Below are 24464 nucleotides of genomic sequence, written 5' to 3' on the forward strand. Positions count from 1 at the left end.
CTACAGTTCATAACCAGTAGATTGTGGTCAGAGTCCAATCTGCCCCTGGTTCCTAAATCTCTGTCTTACCATTATATAATCTATCTAATACCTTTTAGTATCTCCAGGTTTCTTCTATGTATACTACCTTCTTTTATGATTCTTAAACCAAGTGTTAGATATGATTTAGTTGCGCTCTGTGCAAAATTCTACCAGGTGGCATCCTCTCATTTCTTAGCCCCAATCCATATTCACCTACTACGTTTCCTTCCCTCCCTTTTCCAACACACTAATTCCAGTTACCCGTGACTATTAAATTTTCGTCTCCCTTCACTATCTGAATAATTTCTTTTATTTCATCATACATTTCTTCAATTTCTTTGTTATCTGCAGAGCTAGTTGATTTATAAACTTGTACTACTGTAGTAGGTGCGGGCTTCGTATCTATCTTGGCCACAATAATGCGTTCACTATGCTGTTTGTAGTAGCTTACCGGCATTCCTATGTTCCTATTCATTATTAAACTTACTCCTGCATTACCCCTATTTGATTTTGTATTTATAGCCCTGTATTCAGCTGACCACAAGTCTTGTTCCTCCTGCCACCAAAATTCACTAATTCCCACTATATCTAACTTCAACCTATCCATTTCCCTTTTTAAAATTTCTAACCTACCTGCAACGTTAAGGGATCTGACATTCCACACTCCGATCCGTAGAACGCCAGTTTTCTTTTTCCTGATAACGACATCCTCCTGAGTAGTACCCGTCCGGAGATCCGAATGGGGGACTATTTTACCTCCGGAATATTTTACCCAAGAGTACGCATCATCATTTAATCTTACAGTAAAGCTGGATGCCCTTGGGAAAAATTGCGGCCGTAGCTTCCCCTTGCTTGCAGCTGTTCGCAGTACCAGCACAATAAGGCCGTTTTGGTTATTGTTACAAGGCCAGACCAGTCAATCATCCAGACTGTTGCCCTTGCACTACTGAAAAAGCTGCTGCCCCTCTTCAGGAACCATACGTTTGTCTGGCCTCTCAACAGATACCGCTCCGTTGTGGTTGTACCTACGGTACGGCTATCTGTGTCTCTGAGGCACGCAAGCCTCCCCACCAACGGCAAGGTCCATGGTATGTGGGGGAGGGGGGGGTGCATCAGTTCTTACATATTCAAATTCACACATGTTAATGAAGTTGTCTGACCTTATTAACAGTGCAAACAATTTTAATAGTTAAAAAATCACATTTCTTTTAGACAAGGCAACACTGCCCCCTAACCTTTCCCCCCCCACAGGGGTCACATTGATCACCAAAATAGGATTGAATTTTCACTAATCCACACATATTTGCCCAAATACAGTGTAAAACTGAAGTGTAATATGTAATTACTGCTTACAAATTATGAATGGGGAAACAATGAACTTAAATTCTTAGTCTGACAGTCTGTATATTGTTAGACATGCTCTGTTTATTGCAGAAGTTTTAGATTGAGATTGGTGTTTTGTTTTAACTGTAAAGAATGGACACAATATGCTATATACAGAATATCGTGGAATGTCAGATTCCTTAATCGGGCAGCTAGGTTAGAAAATTTAAAAAGGGAAATGGATACACTAAAGTTAGATATAGTTCGGTGGCAGGAGGAACAAAACTTTTGCTCAGGTGAATACAGGGTTATAAATACAAAATCAAATACAGGTAATGCAGGAAGAAGTAGGTTTAATAATGAATAAAAAAAATAGGAGTACGGGTAAGCTACGACAAACAGCATAGTAAATGCATTATTGTGGCCAAGATAGACATGAAGCCCACGCCTAATACAAGTTCATAAATCAACTAGCTCTGCAGATAACAAAGAAATTGAAGAAATGTATGATGAAATAAAAGAAATTATTCAGATAGTGAAGGGAGACGAAAATTTTAATAGTCACGGGTAACTGGAATTAGTGTGTTGGAAAAGGGAGGGAAGGAAACGTAGTAGGTGAATATGGATTGGGGCTAAGAAATGAGAGGAAGCCACCTGGTAGAATTTTGCACAGAGCACAACTAAATCATAGCTAACACTTGGTTTAAGAATCATAAAAGAAGGTAGTATACATAGAAGAACCCTCGAGATTTAGGAACCAGGGGCAGATTGGACTGACCACAATCTATTGGTTATGACCTGTAGGTTAAAACTGAAGAAACTGCAAAAAGGTGGGAATTTAAGGAGATGGGACCTGGATAAACTGAAAGAACCAGAGGTTGTACAGAATTTCAGGGAGAGCATAAGGGAACAATTGACAGGAATGGGGGAAAGAAACACAGTAGAAGAAGAATGGGTAGCTTTGAGGCATGAAGTAGTGAAGGCAGCAGAGGATCAAATAGGTAAAAAGACGAGGGCTAGCAGAAATCCTTGGGTAACAGAAGAAATATTGAATTTAATTGATGAAAGGAGAAAATATAAAAATGCAGTAAATGAAGCAGGCAAAAAGGAATACAGACGTCTCAAAAATGAGGTCGACAGGAAGTGCAAAATGGCTAAGCAGGGATGGCTAGAGGACAAATGTAAGGATGTAGAGGCTCATCTCACTAGGGGTAAGATAGATACTGCCTACAGGAAAATTGAAGAGACCTTTGGAGAAAGGAGAACCACTTGCATGAATATCAAGCTTTCTAAGCAAAGAAGGGAAAGCAGAAAGGTGGAAGGTGTATATAGAAGGTCTACACAAGGACGATGTTCTTGAGGACAATATTATGGAAATGGAAAAGAATGCAGATGAAGATGAAATGGGAGATATGATACTATGTGAAGAGTTTGACAGAGCACTGAAAGACCTAAGTCGAAACAAGACTCCAGGAGTAGACAACATTCCATTAGAACTACTGACAACCTTGGGAGAGCGACTCCACAAAACTACCATCCGGTGAGCAAAATGTACCTAATTCCAATCCCAAAGAAAGCAGGTGTTGACAGCCGTGAAAATTACCGAACAATCAGTTTAATAAGTCACAGCTGCAAAATACTAATGTGAATTCTTTACAGACAAATGGAAAAACTGGTAGAAGCCCACTTCGGGGAAGATCAGTTTGGATTCCGTAGAAATGGAACACGTGAGGGAATACCGACCTTACGAATTATCTTAGAAGAGAGATTAAGGAAAGGCAAACCAAAATTTCTAGCATTTGTAGACTTGGAGAAAGCTTTTGACAATGTTGATTGTAATACTCTCTTTCAAATTCTGTAGGTAGCAGGGGTAAAATTCAGGAAGCAAAGGGCTATTTACAATTTGTACAGAAACCAGAAGGCAGTAATAAGAGTCGAGGGACATGAAAGGGAAGCAGCGGTTGGGAAGGGAGAGATACAGGGTTGTAGCCTATCCCTGATGTTATTCAATCTGTATATTGAGCAAGCAGTAAAGGAAACAAAAGAATAGTTCGGAGTAGGTATTAAAATCCATGGAGAAGAAATAAAAACTTTGTGGTTCGCCGATGACATTGTAATTCTGTCAGAGACAGAAAAGGACTTGGAAGAGCAGTTGAATGGAATGGACAGTGTCTTGAAAGGAGGATATAAGATGAACATCAACAAAAGCAAAACGAGGATAATGGAATGTAGTCAAATTAAGTCAGGTGATGCTGAGGGAATTAGATTAGGAAATGAGACACAGTATTAAGAGTTTTGCTATTTGGGGAGCAAAATAACTGATGATGGTCAAAGTAGAGATGATATAAAATGTAGACTGGCAATGGCAATGAAAGCGTTTCTGAAGAAGAGAAAGTTGTTAACATCTAATGTGGTGCTACAGAAGAATGCTGAAGATTAGATGGGTAGATCACGTAACTACTGAGGAGGTATTGAATAGGATTGGGGAGAAGAGAAGTATGCGGCACAACTTGACCAGAAGAAGGGATTGGTTGATAGGACATGTTCTGAGACATCGAGGGATCACCAATTTAGTATTGGAGGGCAGCGTGGAGGGTAAAAATCATAGAGGGAGATCAAGAGATGAATACACTAAGCACATTCAGGAGTACGTAGGCTGCAGTAGGTACTGGGAGATAAAGAAGGTTGCACAGGATAGAGTAGCATAGAGAGCTGCATCAAACCAGTTTCTGGACTGAAGACAACAAACAACAACAACAACAACAACAACAACAACAACTACTACTACTACTACTACTACTTTGAATAAAGTAAAGAAACAACTAAACAATTGAACTGCAATGCCTGGAAGTTAGCAAACGTCTCCGGGCACAAGATTGTATCTAGATGCGGATAAGGAAATATTAGAAGAAGTGATCTTGCTAATTAAAAATAATCAAGAGACAAAGTGTGCCACCACGAGACTTAGTATATCAAAAAACTTTAAAAAACAGTGGAAAACTACTTAAAAATGGAACAATTAAGGCATAAAAAGTTTACTACATCACAAGAAGAACCTATATTAGCAAGTTCTATTGCCATTACTGCTGACTGGTGGTGTCCACTGCATATTACAGATATTAAAGTTTTAACAAAAACATTCCTATATGTAGTTGGACACAGTGACAGGCAATTCCAGAATAACTACCCAGGAAATGATTGGGCCTACACATTTACCAAATGAAATGAAGTTATCCTAAAATCAAGGCTTCCAAACAATCTTAGTTGAAGCAAGGCAGAAGTGAGAAAGATCTAGTTCCCAAATATTTAATCAATTTGGGAAAAATCCAAAGATAAAATGTAATGTATTCAATAATTATGAAAGTAATCTCTCAGATCATCCAGGAATGAAGAAACTTATATTTTTCCTGTTGCAAAATGGGTGATGTACAGATGGAACAGTCTACAACAGAACTCAACATGGTTGGTTTGACAGTGTAGTATTTACAGATTGGTTAAAAGAAGTGCTGCTTCTTCATAGTAAAAACCTGCCTGAAACAAAGATAATGATAGGAGGCAACCTAACTTAACATTTCACAAGTTAAGTTCTTCATGTGAAGAAAATGACAGTTTGTGTATATCCCAGTCAACTCATTTGGCACTACCTTTGGCTGTGGGTTTATTCACTCCTTGAAGACTTGCTGGACAAAACTACTAACTTGAGTTCAAAGTAAGCAATCCACAGTTCTCAAATGTACCAAAGGCAATGCACTCATATATAGTCTACAGGACAAGATTAAGGCAAATCTCCAAAACATGTTCAAGGCATATGGAATGTTCCCATTCAAAAAAGAAACTGCACACTAACTTCAGAAGAGAAAAACGAAGCTGAATCTTTGCTTTCTTATTCAAAGCCTCTGCATAAAAAGACCAATAGCCCTTTCAAATACAAAATGAAATAAAATTGATGTAAGCCCTTGTGAAGCTGTTTTAGCTGTTCATGCATTGAGCACTAGTCCAAAATCATTCAAAAGACAATATGTCTGCACTATACAAAAAGTTCAAATTGTCTGCAGGTACAAATGTTACAAACAATTGTCAGCCTACTTGTTCCAAGTCATCCACAGCTAATAAACTATCAAAGGCCAAGAAAAATCTCTTCCAAAAGTGTGATAATTGTTCGTAAGAAGATAAGCATGGTGTAATGAAGTTACCAGATTCTGGAAAGTGATGAAAGTGATTTTGATTCTTCAGATGAACCTACTGTTGAAGATGTGCTGTTTACTAGCAAGGGGAAGCTACAACATTGGGATCACTGATTTACTTCAAACTTTACTATGGCAATTCTGAGAAAATCATGAGAAGTTTTAAGCATCTATTACGTAACTGATGTATCTGTGCATAACGTGCTGGACATTAGTGCCCATGGTGGTCAAGTTTTTCAGTTTCGAGCTTTGTAGGTCGAGCATGTATGAGGCAACGGTTCGACTGCCACTCAAACATTTATTTTTGTACAAGTATAAATTCTGTGATATTCAAAAATTTGCATCTACACTATTCATTCTTGGTACATTAGCAACATCTCACCACTATGCATGTTAACTGCCAAATGGGGCCTGCCTCTGTGTCTGCAGCTAGAGGCCTTGAGGTGCAAAGTAGTTCTGGGTACCTTACCAGATTACATATATAAGGGATTTCATAAATCACGACAGGCATACATTTTCAGGAAAACTGTTTTTCCATTTACATGTCAATAGTTATAAAGATGTCTGTTCTAATAATTAAATTTAATTAAAAAAGTATGTAGTCAAATAACATGAAACTCACTAAAACTTCAGGCAACTACATGTGTTTTTTTTTAGTTACCTCTCAAATGTCAAATTAAATAATATGACCAGTGATGAAAAGAAAATAGATTAAAAATTAGCAGTGAGTGGGAATCTAAGTCTCGCTTCATACATGTTCGTCTTTTGAATCTCAAACATTAACCATTTTACCACCATAAACTCTTATGCCTGGGACCTGTGCATAGACACACCAGATAGGAAATAGATGCAAAATCTTCAGTTGCGATTTTCTCAGAATTGCCGGAGTAGTGCACCTCACTACTTGCACATTATCTTGTTTTTATGGCTTACTAAAGGTGTACGAAGTTTGAAGCAAACCTGTGATACCAACGTCATAGTCTCCAGTTGTTCAAGACATTTTTCCAAATCACTTTGTTATGGTGAAAGTAGCTGGGGGTAAAAGGGGAAAGAAAACTTTTCACTATGTTTGTATTATTTGGAATAATTGCAACAAAGAAAAAGGCAGGTGAAATACATGATATATTCACTGCCCATTCTGTGACGCAACTGCCAAGCTGCCTCCACCATAGCTACAGGCTGATGAGCATAGAATTCTGTATAAATTTACAGGGAGGATTTTAATAAAAGAAGTTTAATATTTCTTGTCAATAAAAAATTTTGTAGCGTATTTTAAATAAAGGGTTGATAATTATATTCATAGAAATGTACGTAACACCAATACTAAGCTTACCAACATTTTACAAAACACCCAGTTTTCAATAGGGATCACCAAGATTCCAGGACTATTCTGCCCATTTTTATACAAAAGAAATTTGAGAGGTCAATCTAACCCCACATTAAGGGGTAACAGAGTTCTACAAAAACATAAAAAAAGGGGTCCGTCTTATCCGGGATGATAAATTTCATTGGCCTGTTGATAAATGTTAACACCATTTTTTTAAAAAAAATAACTAGAGGTGACCTACAAACCGGAGAAAATAGGAAAGCTGAACATTTATTCAGTACCCTTTCATGATGAAACTTAACTTCATGACAGATCAAAACTGAGACGGGCCAGGACTCAAAACCGGGACCACTGTATTTCATGCAAGTCGTGTTTGATATCTCAGTCAGTAGAGTACTTGTCCGTAACAAGCAATGATCCTGGATGTGTGTCCATTCTGTATCAGTGCACACACTGCTGCAGAGTAAAAATTTAATTCTTAAACACTAATAGTGATTACAACAAAAAATTTTGATGGAACTACAAACTATGTCATCGGCTTTCTCTATGTACGAGGTTTTCCTCACAATTCTCAGTTTTGAACTTAAAACCAAAACAAGTCCTGTTACAATTTTCTCTAACATTTTGTTATTAATAATGTGGTTATATGAAAATCGAAAGCGCACAATTCCACTGGCTTAAATAATCGAATACGAAAATTAAGGGCACTAACAATTTCAGTTATCATTATAGCTAATGATTCACCATGTTTATTGTAATGTGCAAGTATCACTTACCTCAGAGGGTCACATTTAGTGTTTAAATATAAAAATTGAGAATAAATACTATACATGTATGTATTGCAGTACTTACATTCTTAACAGTTTTCTTGAAGATATGACAATCTTCTTTCCATCATTAAATTTTGAATTCCTTGTTGAAGAATTACGACCTCTGTACAATACTGGAAACACACAACCTTTTGGCGATATGTTCTTTCTCTGAAACTTATGCCCACCATATTCATATCTGCATGAAACTTTCTTGTAATTTCTCAACAGTCTGGATTTAGCAAGCCGCCTGTCTATTTTGTATTTTGAAGCAGCACAGGACGGGCTTGTAGGTAAATCTGGTTTACCTTTACACACAACTGTTGGTAAAAGTTTTTGACTAAGTCCATATTTTTCTGGTCTATTCGAAGCTGGAGGAGAGTTCACTGAGAAATGCATCTGGGCATAGGAAGACTTCTTTTGCTTTTCTGACTTCTTTTTGATAATTCTGCCATCTTGTATTTCTGAATTTTTCTCAAGTGTTTGATACTGTTTGTGGATTAAAGCCTTTTGCAGTGCTCTGTTTACACACCATGATTTAGTTTTGTCTGGTATTCGCACAAGTTTTGTATCACTTACTCTGACCAGTTTGTTGTGAGAAATCTTTTTCATTAGCGAACAGTTTTCCACTTGTTTTGAACTTTGTATCTTGTCAGCACTACACCTATTCCATTTTTTATTTTGTGCTGCTAAAGTGCAATGATTATTGCTGCCTATGGGGTAGGTACTACTGTGAAAACTAGATTTCGTATTATGTGTGTTTGAAACAAGACTTCTCTCCCCAGACACAGACAAATTTGGCTTTGAGATTTCAGTGACTTTGCTTTCTTGCTTAGTACTGTCAGGCTGCGTATTTACCAATAAATGATTCGAGCGTTCCACAACATGAGAAAACTTTTTTGGATTAATATGAACACTAGTAGCAGTTCTCTGAAAATGTGGGTTCAGATACACACATTTACTAGCAGCAGGAAATGATCCACTACCTTCAGAAGACTGAGTAACTTTTTGCTGAACACTCTGGATATTATAATATTTATTATGTTTGCTGGCATCAGAACTTGAGCAGTTTCCTGTGTATCCAAGTGGAACACTTGCAATACCCACTTTATGATGCATTAAAGCTCCTGATGTTTTCAAAATTCGTGGGTTAACATATATAGTGTTCTTCCAAAGTCTGTCTCTGTCGATTAGAATCTTTGAGGCACGGAAAGCTGAAAAATAATAGTAGTAGTTATAAAAAATGCCACAAAAATGCAATAAAATAAGACTTCTCAAAAGCTATTTCACAAAGTTAGAGCTCTTCATATGGACAATCACACAAAATGAAAGAATGATTACTGCAGTGGTAGGTAAACTGATAGATCTGAATAAAAGTAAACATTTTTAACTCATTGGCTTCAAATACTTTACACGAATTATCATCCTTAGCAGTATTTGTATTTCTGGTGCTCTATATTTATCGCCATCGCCATTGCACATACAGGTAAATACTTTAAAAACTTCACACGCCAATGTATTTTTTGAAATGCAGACCTTTCTTTTAGTGTTGATTTGGCCATTTTAAGTATCACCTTCAATGGCTAAATTTAGTGTGTATTATAGAATACTACAATTCCCACTGGCAAATTGACAATCTTGGGAGAAAGAGATGCAAAGTCTTCGCTGAAATCTTAAATGGTTTTCTTCAAGCTGTCCCTCACTCAGGTCAACCAATACAAAGTGTTTATGATACAAAATTTCTGGGTTCTTATAGAGATAGTAAATGTAACTGGTTAAGCAACATTATTCATCTTTTAAAACTTAGCTCAGCTAATATTTGGTTAAAAGAGTTACTGCTTCAGTGTCCAAAGTAGATACCATTGGGGCTCCATACTTTGGCCGCTTTCATTTATTAATGTCATTCTGGAGAACGAACCTCGTTTAAAAAATCACTGCACAAAAGAGGCCACATAACAAGTAGCATCCATCATAAGCACTACCGCCAGTACTTATTTCAAAACATGCAGAAACTCAACCGCCTCACAGTATTTTATTTTTGTTTTGATGAATGCAATACTCAAATAACATTGGTTGTAATATCGTTCTTGTTTAAGTAAAATATTTCGTTGCAATGCACTCTAATAACCCACTGTGAAGAAATAACAGCTATATATAACACTGTTTAATCATACTGACTAATGTTAATATATCTGTAAAATAAGGCACAATTATGTAAGTTATTTTTTGAGCATGTTGTGTAATAGTATATGTTAAAATATCTTTGAAGCTTACATGCAAAATGCAAATTTGAAACTAAATTGAAGTGTATGGTTCTAATAACACTTAGTCGACTGTCACTAAATAAAAAATGGTGACAGCCTTATTTGGTTTTCGACGTATTACATCTTAGCAACAAGTCCAAATCTTTACATAGTAGGCACATGGTGCTCCACTTACCAGTAAAATAAATTAATTTGACACACATTAACAACTAATGTACAAGAAACAATTTTTTTCGAAATAAAACAAAATTCCAATCTTGAAAGATGCAAAATTCAAAAATTATTAAATCTGGAGATATTCAGCATTGTTATGAATATCGTCAATTAGCACATGTGAAGCCTTTAAGAAACTTAACAAAATGGTAGAAATTTTAGGTCTGCAAGTAAAATAGTTTGAGATGTAGTGGTTTTTAAGGTTTCAAAATTTAACAAAAATTGCATAATTTTGTAAGTTTTAAAAATTAATAACTCAAAACTGAAAGGTCTAAAATATTTTAATTTGGGATTATTTCTGCATCAACCATTACTACAAGTGTACAAAAAATTTTCAAAATCTGAGATGTAAAGAACCAGACCATTCATTAATCTCATGTGGACTGGTCCATTACCAAAAATTAACAGACAGAAGCAGAAGTCCAGTTGGAAAAGGTAATAAAAGAAACCCATCTACACCCTGTAGATCATTTTACAACAAATCACAGAAAATACTGACACAAATTCCTGCTTTTGCAAGTAACATACTATTAAGGGTATGATGTGCTTAAATTGTAGCACAGAATATCACTTTAACTGTTTTAACATAAATCCTAAATGGAAAGTGTGGCATTGCACTAAATGTGACAAGCAATGCCAAAACCCAAAGAAAAACATCAACAAAGACATAATTATTACAGTACTTTTAGAAGACTTATGTACTTAAAAATATAAATATTATGAGTACAAGCAACTAACAGACACAGTGGTAAGATAAAAAATGTGGAAAGTGCTTTAGTTTCACACCTGAACAGAATCCAAGTTCACAGTGACAGTTTTTGTCAGTTGACCAACTAGGAAAAACTTCAGAACAGCACTGGACAAAAACTGCAAGTAACAAAATATTAGTATCATCAGACAATCATGGATCTTGACTAGTTGCAACTATCAGTCAGCACAGTTCAAAGCAACCACAGCTGTGAAACCAATACCTCATTATCAGAAGTGGTGGTGGTGGTGGTGATTTTGGCTTACGGCTACTCAACATTATGGTCATCAGCACCCTGACAAAACTTCAGCATGCAAACCTCATGGATGGTGACAAGGCTGTCCCCCACGTGCAGAGCAGTTTATGATGCATCAAAGCCTGCCTTCCTTCCCCGACAGTTTAGAGATGAGGCCCGATAGTTCACAAAATGTCACCACTCTCTTAACACTGGCATCAGTATTGGTGAGTATGGTGGGCAGATCTCTATCGACACTGTGGGTTATTTGTGATATTAATATATAAGACATGGTCTAAATATGCTGAATTGAAAGTGACATACCACAAACCCCACCAAGTGATGGATCCTCCCACCAGAGGCGGAAGCCATGCGTTAAACGGCTATGTCTGATGCACAGCCTGGTAAGCAGGACCCCCTTCCAGCAGTGTGGCTGACACTAAGTCCGCCATGCTTGTGTGGTCGATTTGAGCAACCAAAGCTTGTTTTCTGTCACCTTCAACCACACAGTCTCCTACTGATGAATGATGCATCTGTCAGAATGAGATGACTGTGTGCAATGGGATGAGGCATTGACAGGCAACACCATCCCGAGATGCTTGCTTGTTGACCATGTTTCCCTGTATCCAGATGTGGCCAGGTTCAAAGCAAAAGATCACCTCTTTGACACTGTGTTGGAGCCACTGTAAGAAATCTTGAACTAACTGGTCTACTGGATACATTTGGTGAAGTGCTTGTAGCACAGTAAACGAGCCAGAACAGACAAGGAACCTTGTATGGTGATGACTGAATCCTATCCAGTGCCATCATAATCCAATACAACTCTACATCATAATTTATAAATTATTATGGAAGACACACATTGAAAACCTTATCAGGAAAATCAGCAGAACAACCAAAGACATTCTCTTGCTGGGCTCCATATGTATAAACAACAATGAAACTAAGGTACATACTTAATATGGAAGAAAAAGTTGTAAAAAACATAACCTGGAGTACTGTGTCAAGCTTAAAATTACTTTGGGGTTTCGAAGATACCAAGGCAGCAACACATTCCATCCATGGCTGTGTATTCAGAGGTCTGAGATCTATATCCTAGAGACAGTCAGCAGCACGTATCCCAAATGGCTTGGTCCCATGGGGACCATGCCTGAACAGCATTTTTAGTGCCTGTCAAACCAAAAGAACACTGCATCGAATCCAAAGTCATGGGCATCAGTCTCTGCACACAGACTCTGAACTGGACTAGTCTCAAAAGCGCCAGTCGATATCTGAAATGCCCTCATGGTGGACAGCATCTAACATCTTGAGGTAGAAAACACAGACTGATCCACAGACGACACTGCCACAATCTAAATGTGGCGGAACAAATGCCCTATAAAACTGCAGGAGGCAACACCCGTCAGCTCCCCACACTTTTCCGCTAAGGCATTTCAAAATATTTAATGATTGGAAGTCCTTTGTTCATACGTCTTTCATGTGTGGGAGCCAAGTTAATTTTGAGTCAAATAATAAACTCAAAAAGCACAGTATTTCTTGAAAACTTAAAATATTTCCCCCCGCTGTGAGCATCGGTTGGTTAAAACTTCCAACAAGCATGGCTAAAACTGACACATGTAATCTTCTTCGGTGAGAACCAGAAAACAGTTGTCTTGGCTGAGGTTTTCAGCCTCCTGATCAGATGTAGCTACCTCATTATTATTGTACAATTGGAGGAAAAATAGAAGACTGCAAAGTCATCCACAAACAAAGAGCATTTGACAGGGCTCCTGACTGCAGAGGAATGCCATTGATGGCAATGGCAAAATGACACTGAGTACACTGCCTTGATTCTTCAGGTAGGTGGGATTATACTAGACATGGCCTACACCTCAACAGGAAGGGCAAGGGTAAACTGGCTGGGCTAAAGCAAAAAATGTAAGGGGGAGGCACTGCCATGAGTGGTAATATACCAGTGGTCATAGGAGTTGGAGCAGCACTTTTTTTTTTAGGACAGAACCAAGTGAAGTTCTGAGAAAAGTAAAAATTGAAACAAACCTTCAGTTTGATAAAGAAATCAAACAGCATAATCCTGGCACATTGGATAAGTGAACATAGCTGTTGGTTAAAAATTTATAGCAATCAGCAGAAATTTTATTTCCACCTGATTTCATCTCAGTAAATGTGAAATGCCAACTATCTTTAGTGCGTCAAAATATCAGAGGGCTCAGAAGTAAAATTAATGAACTACGTATGTGCACTGATGAATTAGAGTCATCAAACTCTGTTGATATAATCTGCCTCTCTGAACATCATATGATCACTGGTATAGATATGTTAAACCTTACCGAATTTAAGTTAGCCTCCCACTTCTGTAGACAAATGATGGAGGAAGCAGGAGTTGTCACATTTGTTAAAAACAGTTTTAAATTGAAGAATATTGACATTAATAAATTTTGCTTAGAGCAGCACATAGAAGCATGTGCAACAGAGATAGAACTTCACAATAGGTCCATAATAGGCCATATACAGAGCACCTTCAGGAAATTTCAACCTGTTTATAAACAGTCTTTAAGATTTATTATCTAAAATTAAAAAAAAAAAAAAAAAAAAAAAAAAAAAAACAAAGAACTAGTGGTTGCTGGTGATTTTAATATAGATGTCCTGAAAAACACTGTCAGTAAACAGTTACTGAAACCAGTTACATTGTCATTCAATTTAATTTCTACTGTAAATTTCCCAACTAGGGTATACAAATGTTCTAAGACTGCCATTGATAATATATTTATAGACAATTCTAGGCAACTAAGCCACATTACAAAAACAGTAGTAAATGGGCTATCTTACCATGATATGCAACACCTAACATTAAATTTTGAAAATTGTCAGGGTAAAAGATCTATCAAAACTGAGTACAGAAGGCCAATAAAACAGCCAAAAACTGAGAAATTTAGGAGATTGCTCAAAGAAATTAATTGGATGGATGTTTACAGCATCCAAGACACAAATGGAAAATACGAAACATTCATTAACAAAGTTAGCACCTTATTTGAAAATTGTTTTCCCCTGAAGGTAACTCAAATTAAGCTGAAGTCTATTAGAAACCATGGATCACACAAGGGATAAAGATATCATGTGAGACAAAAAGGAAACTATCTGATACATAGGGACACCCCTTTGATACTAGCATTATAGTCCAATACAAAAACACTGCAAAATATTGAAGATTGACCAGAAATCTAAACACCTGCATGATGAGAAGAAGATAAATACATTCAGCAATAAAATAAAAATAATATGGGATATAGTTACATCAGAGACAGGTAGGACCAGAAATGAGGAGGAATAAATAGCTCTAAAAATAAATGAAAACCTGGTAACAAACTTGTGTTGCAAACCATTTAAACAAGTATTTTGTCTCTCTTACAGGTAGCATGGGGTTAAGTTCAGTAAATAATGCAATGGAATATCTGAGACCAGTGCACACAAGCAACCTCAGTAAAATGGAATCGATACTTACTTCACCCAAAGAAATAGAATCCATCATAAAGTCCGTGAAATCAAAGCATTCTAGTGGTTATGATAACATATCAACAAAGTTAATAAAAGAGTGTCATATCTTAAGTTATTTCTGTAATCAATCACTTGTCACAGGAACATTCCCACCCTAGCTTAAATATGCTGAATTTGTACCTCTCCACAAGAAAGGGGACAAAGAAATGCCGTCAAATTACCGACCGCTCTCACTTTTGCCTGCTTTTTCAAAAATCTTTGAAAAGTTTATGTTCAAGTGTCTACTTAAGCAGCTTAGTGAAAATAACATACTGTCAAAGTCACAGTTAGGGTTTCTTAAGGGTTCTGATACTGAGAAAGCTATTTACACTTACAGAGAAAATGTCTAATTCATTGGACAACAAATTAGAGGCAACTGGCATATTCTGTGACCTGTCAAAGGCGTTTGTGTGAATCACAGCATTCTTTTAAGAAAATTAAAATATTATGGAGTCACTGGTAGTGCTGCAAAGTGGTTTCAGTAATATCTTACTAATAGAAAACAAAGGGTGTCATTATGTAACACTTCAGCAGTAAGCAATCAGACATCATCTGACTGGGAAGAAATTACATGTGGTGTTCCCCAAGGTTCCATACTAGGCCCACTACCGTTTCTTATGTATATTAATGACCTGTCATCTGTTCCATTACCAGATGCCAAGTTTGTCTTATTTGCAGATGATACAAACATTGCAATAAATAGTAAATCAAATATAAATTTAGAAAGGGCAGCTAATCAAATTTTTACTGACATTAATAAGTGGTTCATAGTCAATTCACTGTTATTAAACTCTGAAAAGGCCCACTATATGCAGGTCAGAACTTACAGATTTGCTTCTGGTGTGTGTGTGTGTGTGTGTGTGTGTGTGTGTGTGTGTGTATAAAATATGACGAGATGGAAATAGGAGAAGTTGAGAGTGTAAAATTCTTGGGATTACAACTTTATGATAAATTCAGTTGGGAGCAACATACTAACAAACTGATAAAGCACCTAAACAAGTCTGTGTTTGCAATGCGAATGATGTCAGGCATATGAGATATAAATATATAAAAAAAAAACTGGCATATTTTGCTTATTTTCACTCCAATATCCCATATTTTGGGGTAACCCCACAAACAGAGAAAAATTTTTTAGAGTACAGAAGCATATAATAAGAGTTATGAGTAGTATAAATCCAAGACCATCATGTTGATACCTATTCAAAGAACTGGGCATATTAACCACAGCTTCTCAGTATATTAATACCTTAATGAAGTTTGTTGTAAATAATACATCTTTTTCCAACTAACTGCTTAGTACACAGTATCAATACTAGGAATAAGAACAATATACATAAAGATTTAAAATCACTTACTCTTGCCCTGAAAGGAGTCCAATATTCAGCAACGCATATTTTTAATAAGTTACCAGCAACCCTTAAGAGTTTAGTTTCAGATAAGGCACAATTTAACATAATTTGAAAGAATTTTGGTGGTCAACTCCTATTCTATCCATGAGTTTGTCAACAAGTGCAGTAGACCATTTTAATGAAAATTTATTATACTTTAATTTTTGACAATACTTGGTTGTAGTAGCCAAGAAACTAGCAAATGTCTGAATGATGGATTTAATTAAAGCAGATCTAAGTATTAAACCTTTATATATTAGAAGTTTGAATTTAATTCATATACATAATTTTACTGTTTATTGACTGAGGATCATTAAAAATAATGAAATTTTGTAATGTGTTTAACATATTCCACACCCAGGAGGAGTCCCACTTTTATGGGTCTATGGAATGAATAATTACTCTAATCTTTCTCTTGAACATAGCAGTCAGACAAGGCATCACCAACATGATACTGAAAGAACTGGTCCCCAAGGATTATTCATGAAGTTGGTAAAAGATGATATACCTCCAAGTAACATTGTATGCTTTTTCGAGATTAAAAAACACACAAACCAAATGGTTTCGGTGTAAGAAGGCTACCTCCAGTAGGACTGGAACAGCAGCACCTGAAACTGCGCTGTTAGCAGCTCAGGTGACCTCGGGATCAGGCAGCCAGACGAGGTGGTGGTTGACTGTGTTCAAGAGTATTATCCATACAACTGGTAAGGGGTAGGCTACATGCTGGTAACTGTTAGGGATGCTACTGTTGTGCCTGGTTTCCTTAATGGAATTAATATTGCCCCCTTCACACCAGATCAACTGAAACCATAAAGGAGCTATTCTTTCACCTCACAACACAAATGATGGAGCACGGCATAATGGATCTCATCAGGTCTTGGAGCAGTCTCTCTGGCCACAGACAGAGCTGATTTTAGTTCCCACAAGGAGAATGGAAGGTTGTAGACTACTTCATTACACAAGAAGAAATGGAGCTTCCTCATCTACGCAGTCCTACAAACCACCTGAAATGCAGGCGCTTGTCTGGATGACGCAGGGACTGCAAGTGTTCAGCTAAAACATGAGCCATGCCATGTCTAGGTGAGTTCACCAAGACCACTTTTCAACAAAGCCAAAAGGGGTTGTGTACTGCCCTTGCACGAAATCCACCTTACTGATTCCTGGACTTCTGCAGTGGAATTGGACCAATTAATGGATATTGCGAACTACTCCTAGGAATCCCTCTTCTGTTCTTTTATCAGTCGGGCCACATGTGCTCTTGCATAAAGGTATTCTGTAGCTGGATGGTGTTTGAAATTCTGTAGAGCTGTTCGTCTGGCTCTTTTTTTTTTTCCTTGTGGTTTTAGAGCGCACAACTACAATGGTCATTAGCGCCCTGACTAATTTAGGAATGTACCGCGAGGCACAAGGTTAAAACAGCAACTAAAAGGGACAACACTATAAAAGACGTATTAACAGACATAGGATTAAAAAACTACAGCATAATCAAACGTCCTTAGACAGGTGTGTCAAGTTGATAAAACGAAGAACGCGAGCAGCAGCTCCTGGGTCATCCGCTAAAATGGCATCCAGAGTACATGGCAGGCCAAGATCAAGACGCAGCGTAGTAAAATCCGGACAGGACGTTAAAATGTGGCGGACCGTCAGCAATTGCCCACATGGACAGAACGGCGCCTTCGCTGCCGTCTGCAGATGGCGATGGCTGAACTGGCAGTGTCCAATTCGTAGCCGGGCCAAAACGACCTCCTCCCGCCGAGAAGGACGTGAGGACGACGTCCAAGCTACGGGAAGAGGTTTCAAGGCCCGAAGCTTGTTGTCCCTAGTGCAGCCCAATCGGCATGCCACAGCGATAAAATGCGCCGACAAATGATCGTGCTACAATCTGATGAAGGGACACAACAAGAAGCCGTCCGAGGCTGGAGGGCCGCAGCCTTGGCCGCGGCATCAGCAGTTTCGTTCCCAGGGATACCGACATGGCCTGGAACCCACATAAAGCTAACTGGAGACCCGTCGTCCACCAGCTGCTGAAGAGAGTGTTGGATCTGGTGCACGAAAGGGTGAACCGGATACGGATCACTGAGGCTCTGGATAGCGCTCAGAGAATCGGAGCAGATGACATAAGCAGAATGTCGGTGGCGGCAGACGTAAAGAACAGCCTGATAGAGGGCAAAGAGCTCAGCTGTGAAGACCGAACAATGGCCATGTAGCCGGTATTTGAAACTTTGTGCACCGACAATAAAAGAACACCCGACCCCGTCATTGGTCTTAGAGCCATCCGAATAAATGAAGGTCATATTAATGAACTTCGAATGAAGTTCGACAAAACGGGAGTGGTATACTGAACCGGGGGTAACCTCCTTTGGGAGCGAGCAGAGGTCAAGGTGAACGCGAACCTGAGCCTGGAGCCAAGGTGGCGTGTGGCTCTCGCCCACTCTAAAGGTTGCAGGGAGCGAAAAATCAAGGTGTTGAAGGAGACGACAAAAGCGAACTCCAGGGGGTAACAGGGCAGAGACATACAACCCATATTGACGGTCAAGAGAGTCGTCAAAAAAGGAACGATACGATGGGTGGTCGGGCATTGACAGTAGCCGACAGGCGTAACGACAAAGAAGCATATCGCGCTGGTAGGTGAGTGGCAATTCACCGGCTTCAGCATGAAGACTATCGACTGGACTAGTATAAAATGCTCCGATCGCAAGCCGTAAACCCCGATGTTGTATGGAGTTGAGGCGGCGTAAGATGGACGGCCGTGCAGAGGAGTATACAAAGCACCCATAATCCAGCTTGGAGCGGATGATCGACCGATATAGGCGAAGTAAGACGGTTCGATCTGCTCCCCACGACGTGCCACTGAGAACACGGAGGACATTTAGAGAACTGGTACAACGGGCAGCCAAATATGACACATGTGGAGACCAACTAAGTTTCCTGTCAAATGTAAGACCTAAAAATTTTGTTGTCTCCACGAATGGGAGAGCAACGGGGCCGAGTCTTAAGGACGGTGGGAGAAACTCTTTGTAGCGCCAGAAGTTAATACAGACCGTTTTCTCGGCAGAAAAACTGAAGCCATTGGCGACACTCCAGGAGTAAAGACGGTCAAGTGAACGCTGAAGAGAGCGCTCCAGGAAACATGTACGCTGCGCGCTGCAATAGATGGTAAAATCGTCCACGAAAAGGGAGCCCGATACATCATCTGGGAGGCAATCCATTATTGGATTGATCGCTATGGCGAAGAGAGCGACACTCAAAACGGAGCCCTGTGGCACCCCATTTTCCTGGCAAAAGGTGTCTGACAGGACAGAACCCACACGTACCCTGAGCTGTCGATCCATTAAAAAGGAACGAATAAAAAGAGGGAGGCGACCGCGAAAGCCCCATGTATGCATGGTGCGGAGAATGCCCGCTCTCCAACAGGTGTCTTAAGCCTTCTCCAAATCAAAGAACACAGCCGCGGTCGGGCGCTTCCACAAGAAGTTATTCATAATGAAGGTCGACAGGGTAACAAGATGGTCAACAGCAGCCTGCATTTGGACCGCACTTCCTTAACTCTTGTGCAGTATACTACTGCATCCAGTTTCAATAAGCTACCACAAGAGTTCAAAAACCTAAGCAGTAATCCACACACTTTCCAATCTAAAATGGAAAGTTTCCTCATGAGTCACTCCTATTCTGTTGAGGAGTTTCTTGAAAAATTAAGCTGATTCTTATGTTTGCCGATTGCATTTACTTAAACATATGACTTATCTTCCTTGGGTTTATGGACATTTTATTTTATCTATTATTAGTCTTATGTTGTAATTTCATATGCTGACATATTCCACGGCCTTTGATATTTGCTCCTATAGAACTAGACATGTAAATAAATTAAAATTCGACAGGTTTTTAAAGAATTTCCATATAAATATGCAAAGTAATTGACAAAGCCTTCAAAAACCAAAGTTTCAAGCAGACAATATCCATGTTATACCACAGAGCGAACCAATTTTAAAAATCAAGTTATATTGTTTTACAACGTATACAATAGCTCTATAGACTGGCCATGACAGATTAGACCATGTTAAATCTAGGAATAAGAATAAAAAAGGCCACTGTGGAATCCAAAAAAGCACAGAACCAGTTTTGCGACAGGAGTCAGCACATGATGTTACCATCCTCATTTGGATGGTACATTATCTGAAGGAGGCCTACTACTAGAGGATAGAACCAATTATACTTTTACTCAATGACTGTGCAATTTAAACTTTCTTACTAATTTTAAATATGATCAAGGTCCAATAGCACCTCAGTTTTTGGGCAAAGCGTAGTTGAATAATACCAAAAACAGCCACCGGCTTGAGAAAATTACTTTCTTCAGTAACATCTGTAAGACCTTCTGACTACTAGATGACAAATGGTTCAAAAATTAACATAGGTGATCAAATGACTCATATTCAATATTCAGCTTCAAAATATATGAACTCTTATAGCACACTAATTGCATGCCACAAAAAGATGCAGGTAACTTGTGTATCTGTTTGCTCATTAATTATCTTACAAATAACACTGCCTAGCCTACCATTGTTAACTGTGACAGGAAATGTGTAAAACATTAAAAACAACATACAACACAATCAGACCAGAAAATTATCTACCCATATCATTGTGTGGTTAATGATTTTAGACAATTACACACAAGTAACAGAACTATGTGAATCTGTATCATCCTCATCTCTTGCCCACAGGCAATCTTTCAGTGAGGAATATACTTTTATACAAATGGTTTCAAAACAGCAGAAAACAAGTACTTAGTGCTCTGTTCAGGGACTTACAGGTAATGAACCCATTAGGGCTACTGAGTATTTTCTGTATAGTATCTAAATCCCAAAAACAATAAAAAAAATTCTTCAGACACTTTAATAAACCAAAATGTTTGTCTCATTACTTGGTGAGAAAATTTAACTACTCTGTTTAGCAACCATCTGTGTATTACAATGGTAGATTGCAAAATTCACAGCTATCGAGTAAAGCCCATTTCATCCACTAATAAGAAAAGAAATGGAAACTTAAGTGACGAGTCAATTCGGTGACAACCATCGTGAATTTTATGGGGGAGTTGGATTCAACCTAGTTCAACTACTAGCTTGACTATGCTCTAAATTGCAATATCAATGGCATGAAATGTTAGTTAATAAATTACACATTGATAATTGCTATCGGATTTACATCCCAACCCCCAACTATAACTGAAAATAGTAACTCACGATTTCCATCGTAATTTCAAAATCATAGGCACTATCTCTCTAAATAATACACCAAATTAACTGATGTATTTGAACAGCTAAAAACTGATGTAACATTTCTGTTTGTATGCGACCAGGATGCTACAAATCTTGAAACACCGAAGAACTATCTCAATGAAAACCTAAAGCGTAATTACTCAAATACGACAAAATGAAAAAATAAAATAAAATCACTGAAGAATTATCCAATAACTCAAAAAATATATAGTAGAAACAAGCAAAATAATGTACAAATACTTACTATTGCCTACACAGTGTGTGTTCTCCATTTTTAATTTCGATATACTTTGGTTCGACATTCGCTATGCAGTTCCCTCAGCTTGACACAGCAACAGTTGTATTACAAACGCAGACACTAGTGAATGAACCCAAATCTTATTTTTTGCGTCACAATACCGCAAGGTTTTCAATTAATTCCATTAATTAGCATTTGTTCAAACTGCCCATACGCTCGATGCACTCCATATGGATGGTATAACATGAAGTTGCCCAACACACCTCCCACAAAGGACACAATCTGTCAAAGATCAAAATGACATGAGGGGAAAAAAGTTATTCTTGGTTCCCACCAAAGTTCTTCACCATCTAAAAAAACCCAGAGCCGACCAAATCATATTTTACAATCTGAGGAGATAGCATAAATATTTATTATACGTGTATATCCGAGAGCTGTTAAAAGTTAAACAAAATTTAATAACTACCATATTGTGCAAGATATTTAAAATGAGAAATATTATCCATTTCGTTTATCATTATTACGACAGAAACTTAACGCTTTGAACTCCTGGGATTATTTTTGATATGGATGGCACGACTACGTTAAGACATGAAATCATTCACACAGTGACACTTCTTCCTGACATCACTATGCCGTGTACATACACAGTTTCGACCGTAGGGGATGTTTATCGAATTTCACGGTCGAATCGACATGGAGCGCGGTTAGCACGAAGCTACGTGGTATACTTCACAGTCTAACATAATAGTCGTGACACTTCGTCTCGATTTTGTTGCATAAAGCGCCCCAAGCGGCCGGTAGTTTGAACTGTGAGTTCGTTGTCATCGTGAAAGTGAATAGTGATTGTTTATTTTGATTTATACAATTGTTTTTACCATCGGGAGCGTTTGAAGCGCAATAAATTGCAGCAGCAACAGGAAGGAGACACCACAGCTGTCTTTTTAAGGTTTCCTGAGGATCCTGAGAGATATATACCATCATGTTACTAAACTGCATCGTCAGGATTCACTTGCAAACTATACGTGTATAAATGATGAATGTTTCGTTTTAGGAGCAGAAAATGGCTAGATAATAGCAGACGAGAAGACCTTATGAACAAAGACCCAGTTTACCTATATAATAATATTAGGTTTTGTTCGCTACATTTCGAACAAAACCAGTTCATGAATGCAGACAATAAAAACTCGTGTGGAATGCAGTACCCACGCTGTTTGACAATCCAAATAAGCCACCTCAACTGACGATGAAGAGGAAATTGCCACATAGATTCGACAGTCAATCTAAAGCTGTAAAACAGTCCTATGCCACAGAAGCAGCCAGTTCAACTCTCCATGTATCAGTGTCAGATTCGTGTGAATCATCAACACAGACATGCTTTGACGATGAAGTGGTTAGAATAAGTGCAGCTGTTCTTGTCTTACAAAAGCGTGTAAAGTGTCAGAATGTGCACATCGCTAGACTTCGAGCGAAACTATTACGAGACAAGGAAAGTGGCTGCAGACATATTGTTTGAAAATTATTCAAATATTTGGTTTTTCGTGAAATGTAATGTAGTAAGCTCATTACAATATTTTCAGCGTATTTTTCCCACTATTTGGCAGTTGCTAGTCCCACTTAGAATAATATAAAGATGAAGGTCGCAACATGCGACAATGACAAACACAGTAGGCCTACAGAAAGATTAACGAGCTGTCGATCTCTTTTGCATGTAGAGGTACGTGTCTGTGCTTCTTACATGTCAATCTGTGTGTTTATATCATTTTGATATCACCGTGGTAAGCTGCAATTCTGTCCAATGTCACAAGTGTTTCTTCACGAATGTGTCGTAGCTTGCCACACTATTCATGGTTTTTATCCATACTTGCGCTTATTTTAGAACCATTTTTAGAAATATATATGCCTTCTGATACTACACAAACTCTTGTAGGCAAGAAAATAACTCGAATAATTCGGAAATTATTTAGGAAATGGATGCAAACAATCATTATGCTTACGACGCGTCTGACGTTCACCTTACCTGCCTCTTGGAGCGCTAGTGTCACTCCATCTATCAAAGGGCAACAACTTTTACAGCAGTGAGTATCGCGACTGTTATGTTAGACTGTGGTATACTTGCTGTCAAAAGTTAATAACTATTAGAAATATTGCCACTGGTCGCTGTTTCAAATACTCATCAATTTCAAGTAATAAACTGCAGCTAATCAGGATATGCATTTCAGAAATACTGTCTCCAATTTGCACAGTAGTAGTGTATGCCTCATAACGGTCAATAAATGGAAACTGATTTAAAGATTACACACCAGTGGATAACGCACATCTTACCTCATCTTATGCGATTTGACCTCTTTATTGACTTCTTTTTAACTGCACTGTTCATTCTTTTGAGGAGCATATGCATAACGTTATGTCGACTAGTCACGTACACAAAGTTAAACATACTTCGCACAACAAAACAGTAAATGTAGTATTACTATAAGACTATCAAAGAACCATAAAAAGATTGTAATTACGGAGTATAGTTGTCACTGTGGTAAACATTCTTGTACACAAATTAAAGTGGCAACTCATTATTTTCAATTGATGCATTAACTGCAATTTTGAAAACTATTGTTGCCTTTTCTTTTTTTGAAAGTAAGAGCCAACCAACTTCACACTAGTTATTTCCATGTTTTTTTTCTTTTTTATGAAAAGTGCTTATCAGTAAGCTCTCTCAATGGTAAAAGTGTGCTTGTTGAGTGAAATACAGGGTGTTACAAAAAGGTATGGCCAAATTTTCAGGAAACATTCCTCACACACAAATAAAGAAAACATGTTATGTGGACATGTGTCCGGAAACGCTTAATTTTCATGCTAAGAGCTCGTTTTAGTTTCGTTACTATGTACTGTACTTCCTCAATTCACCGC

The 24464-nt window shown here is 38.0% G+C and overlaps 1 protein-coding gene across 2 annotated transcripts in view; it reads right to left on the minus strand.

The window, feature by feature from the left end:
- Positions 1 to 22306, minus strand: part of LOC126266651 (uncharacterized) — a 60992-nt gene extending 38686 nt beyond the window's left edge. Inside the window, exons 1-3 of one of the 2 annotated variants that reach the window (XM_049971044.1) lie at positions 22205 to 22306; positions 21564 to 21839; positions 7708 to 8878 (exon numbers count right to left, since the gene is read on the minus strand). In XM_049971044.1, the coding sequence (XP_049827001.1) occupies positions 7708 to 8878; positions 21564 to 21621 (1229 nt within the window). In that variant the 5' untranslated portion in view covers positions 21622 to 21839; positions 22205 to 22306. Of the gene's footprint in view, positions 1 to 7707; positions 8879 to 21563; positions 21840 to 22023 lie in introns of both variants that reach the window. The other variant, XM_049971043.1, reaches the window with a different exon arrangement.
- Between the last annotated feature and the right edge of the window lie 2158 nt (positions 22307 to 24464).

Source organism: Schistocerca gregaria, chromosome 4 (genome assembly GCF_023897955.1).
Source record: "Schistocerca gregaria isolate iqSchGreg1 chromosome 4, iqSchGreg1.2, whole genome shotgun sequence".
NCBI classification, from domain to species: domain Eukaryota; kingdom Metazoa; phylum Arthropoda; class Insecta; order Orthoptera; family Acrididae; genus Schistocerca; species Schistocerca gregaria.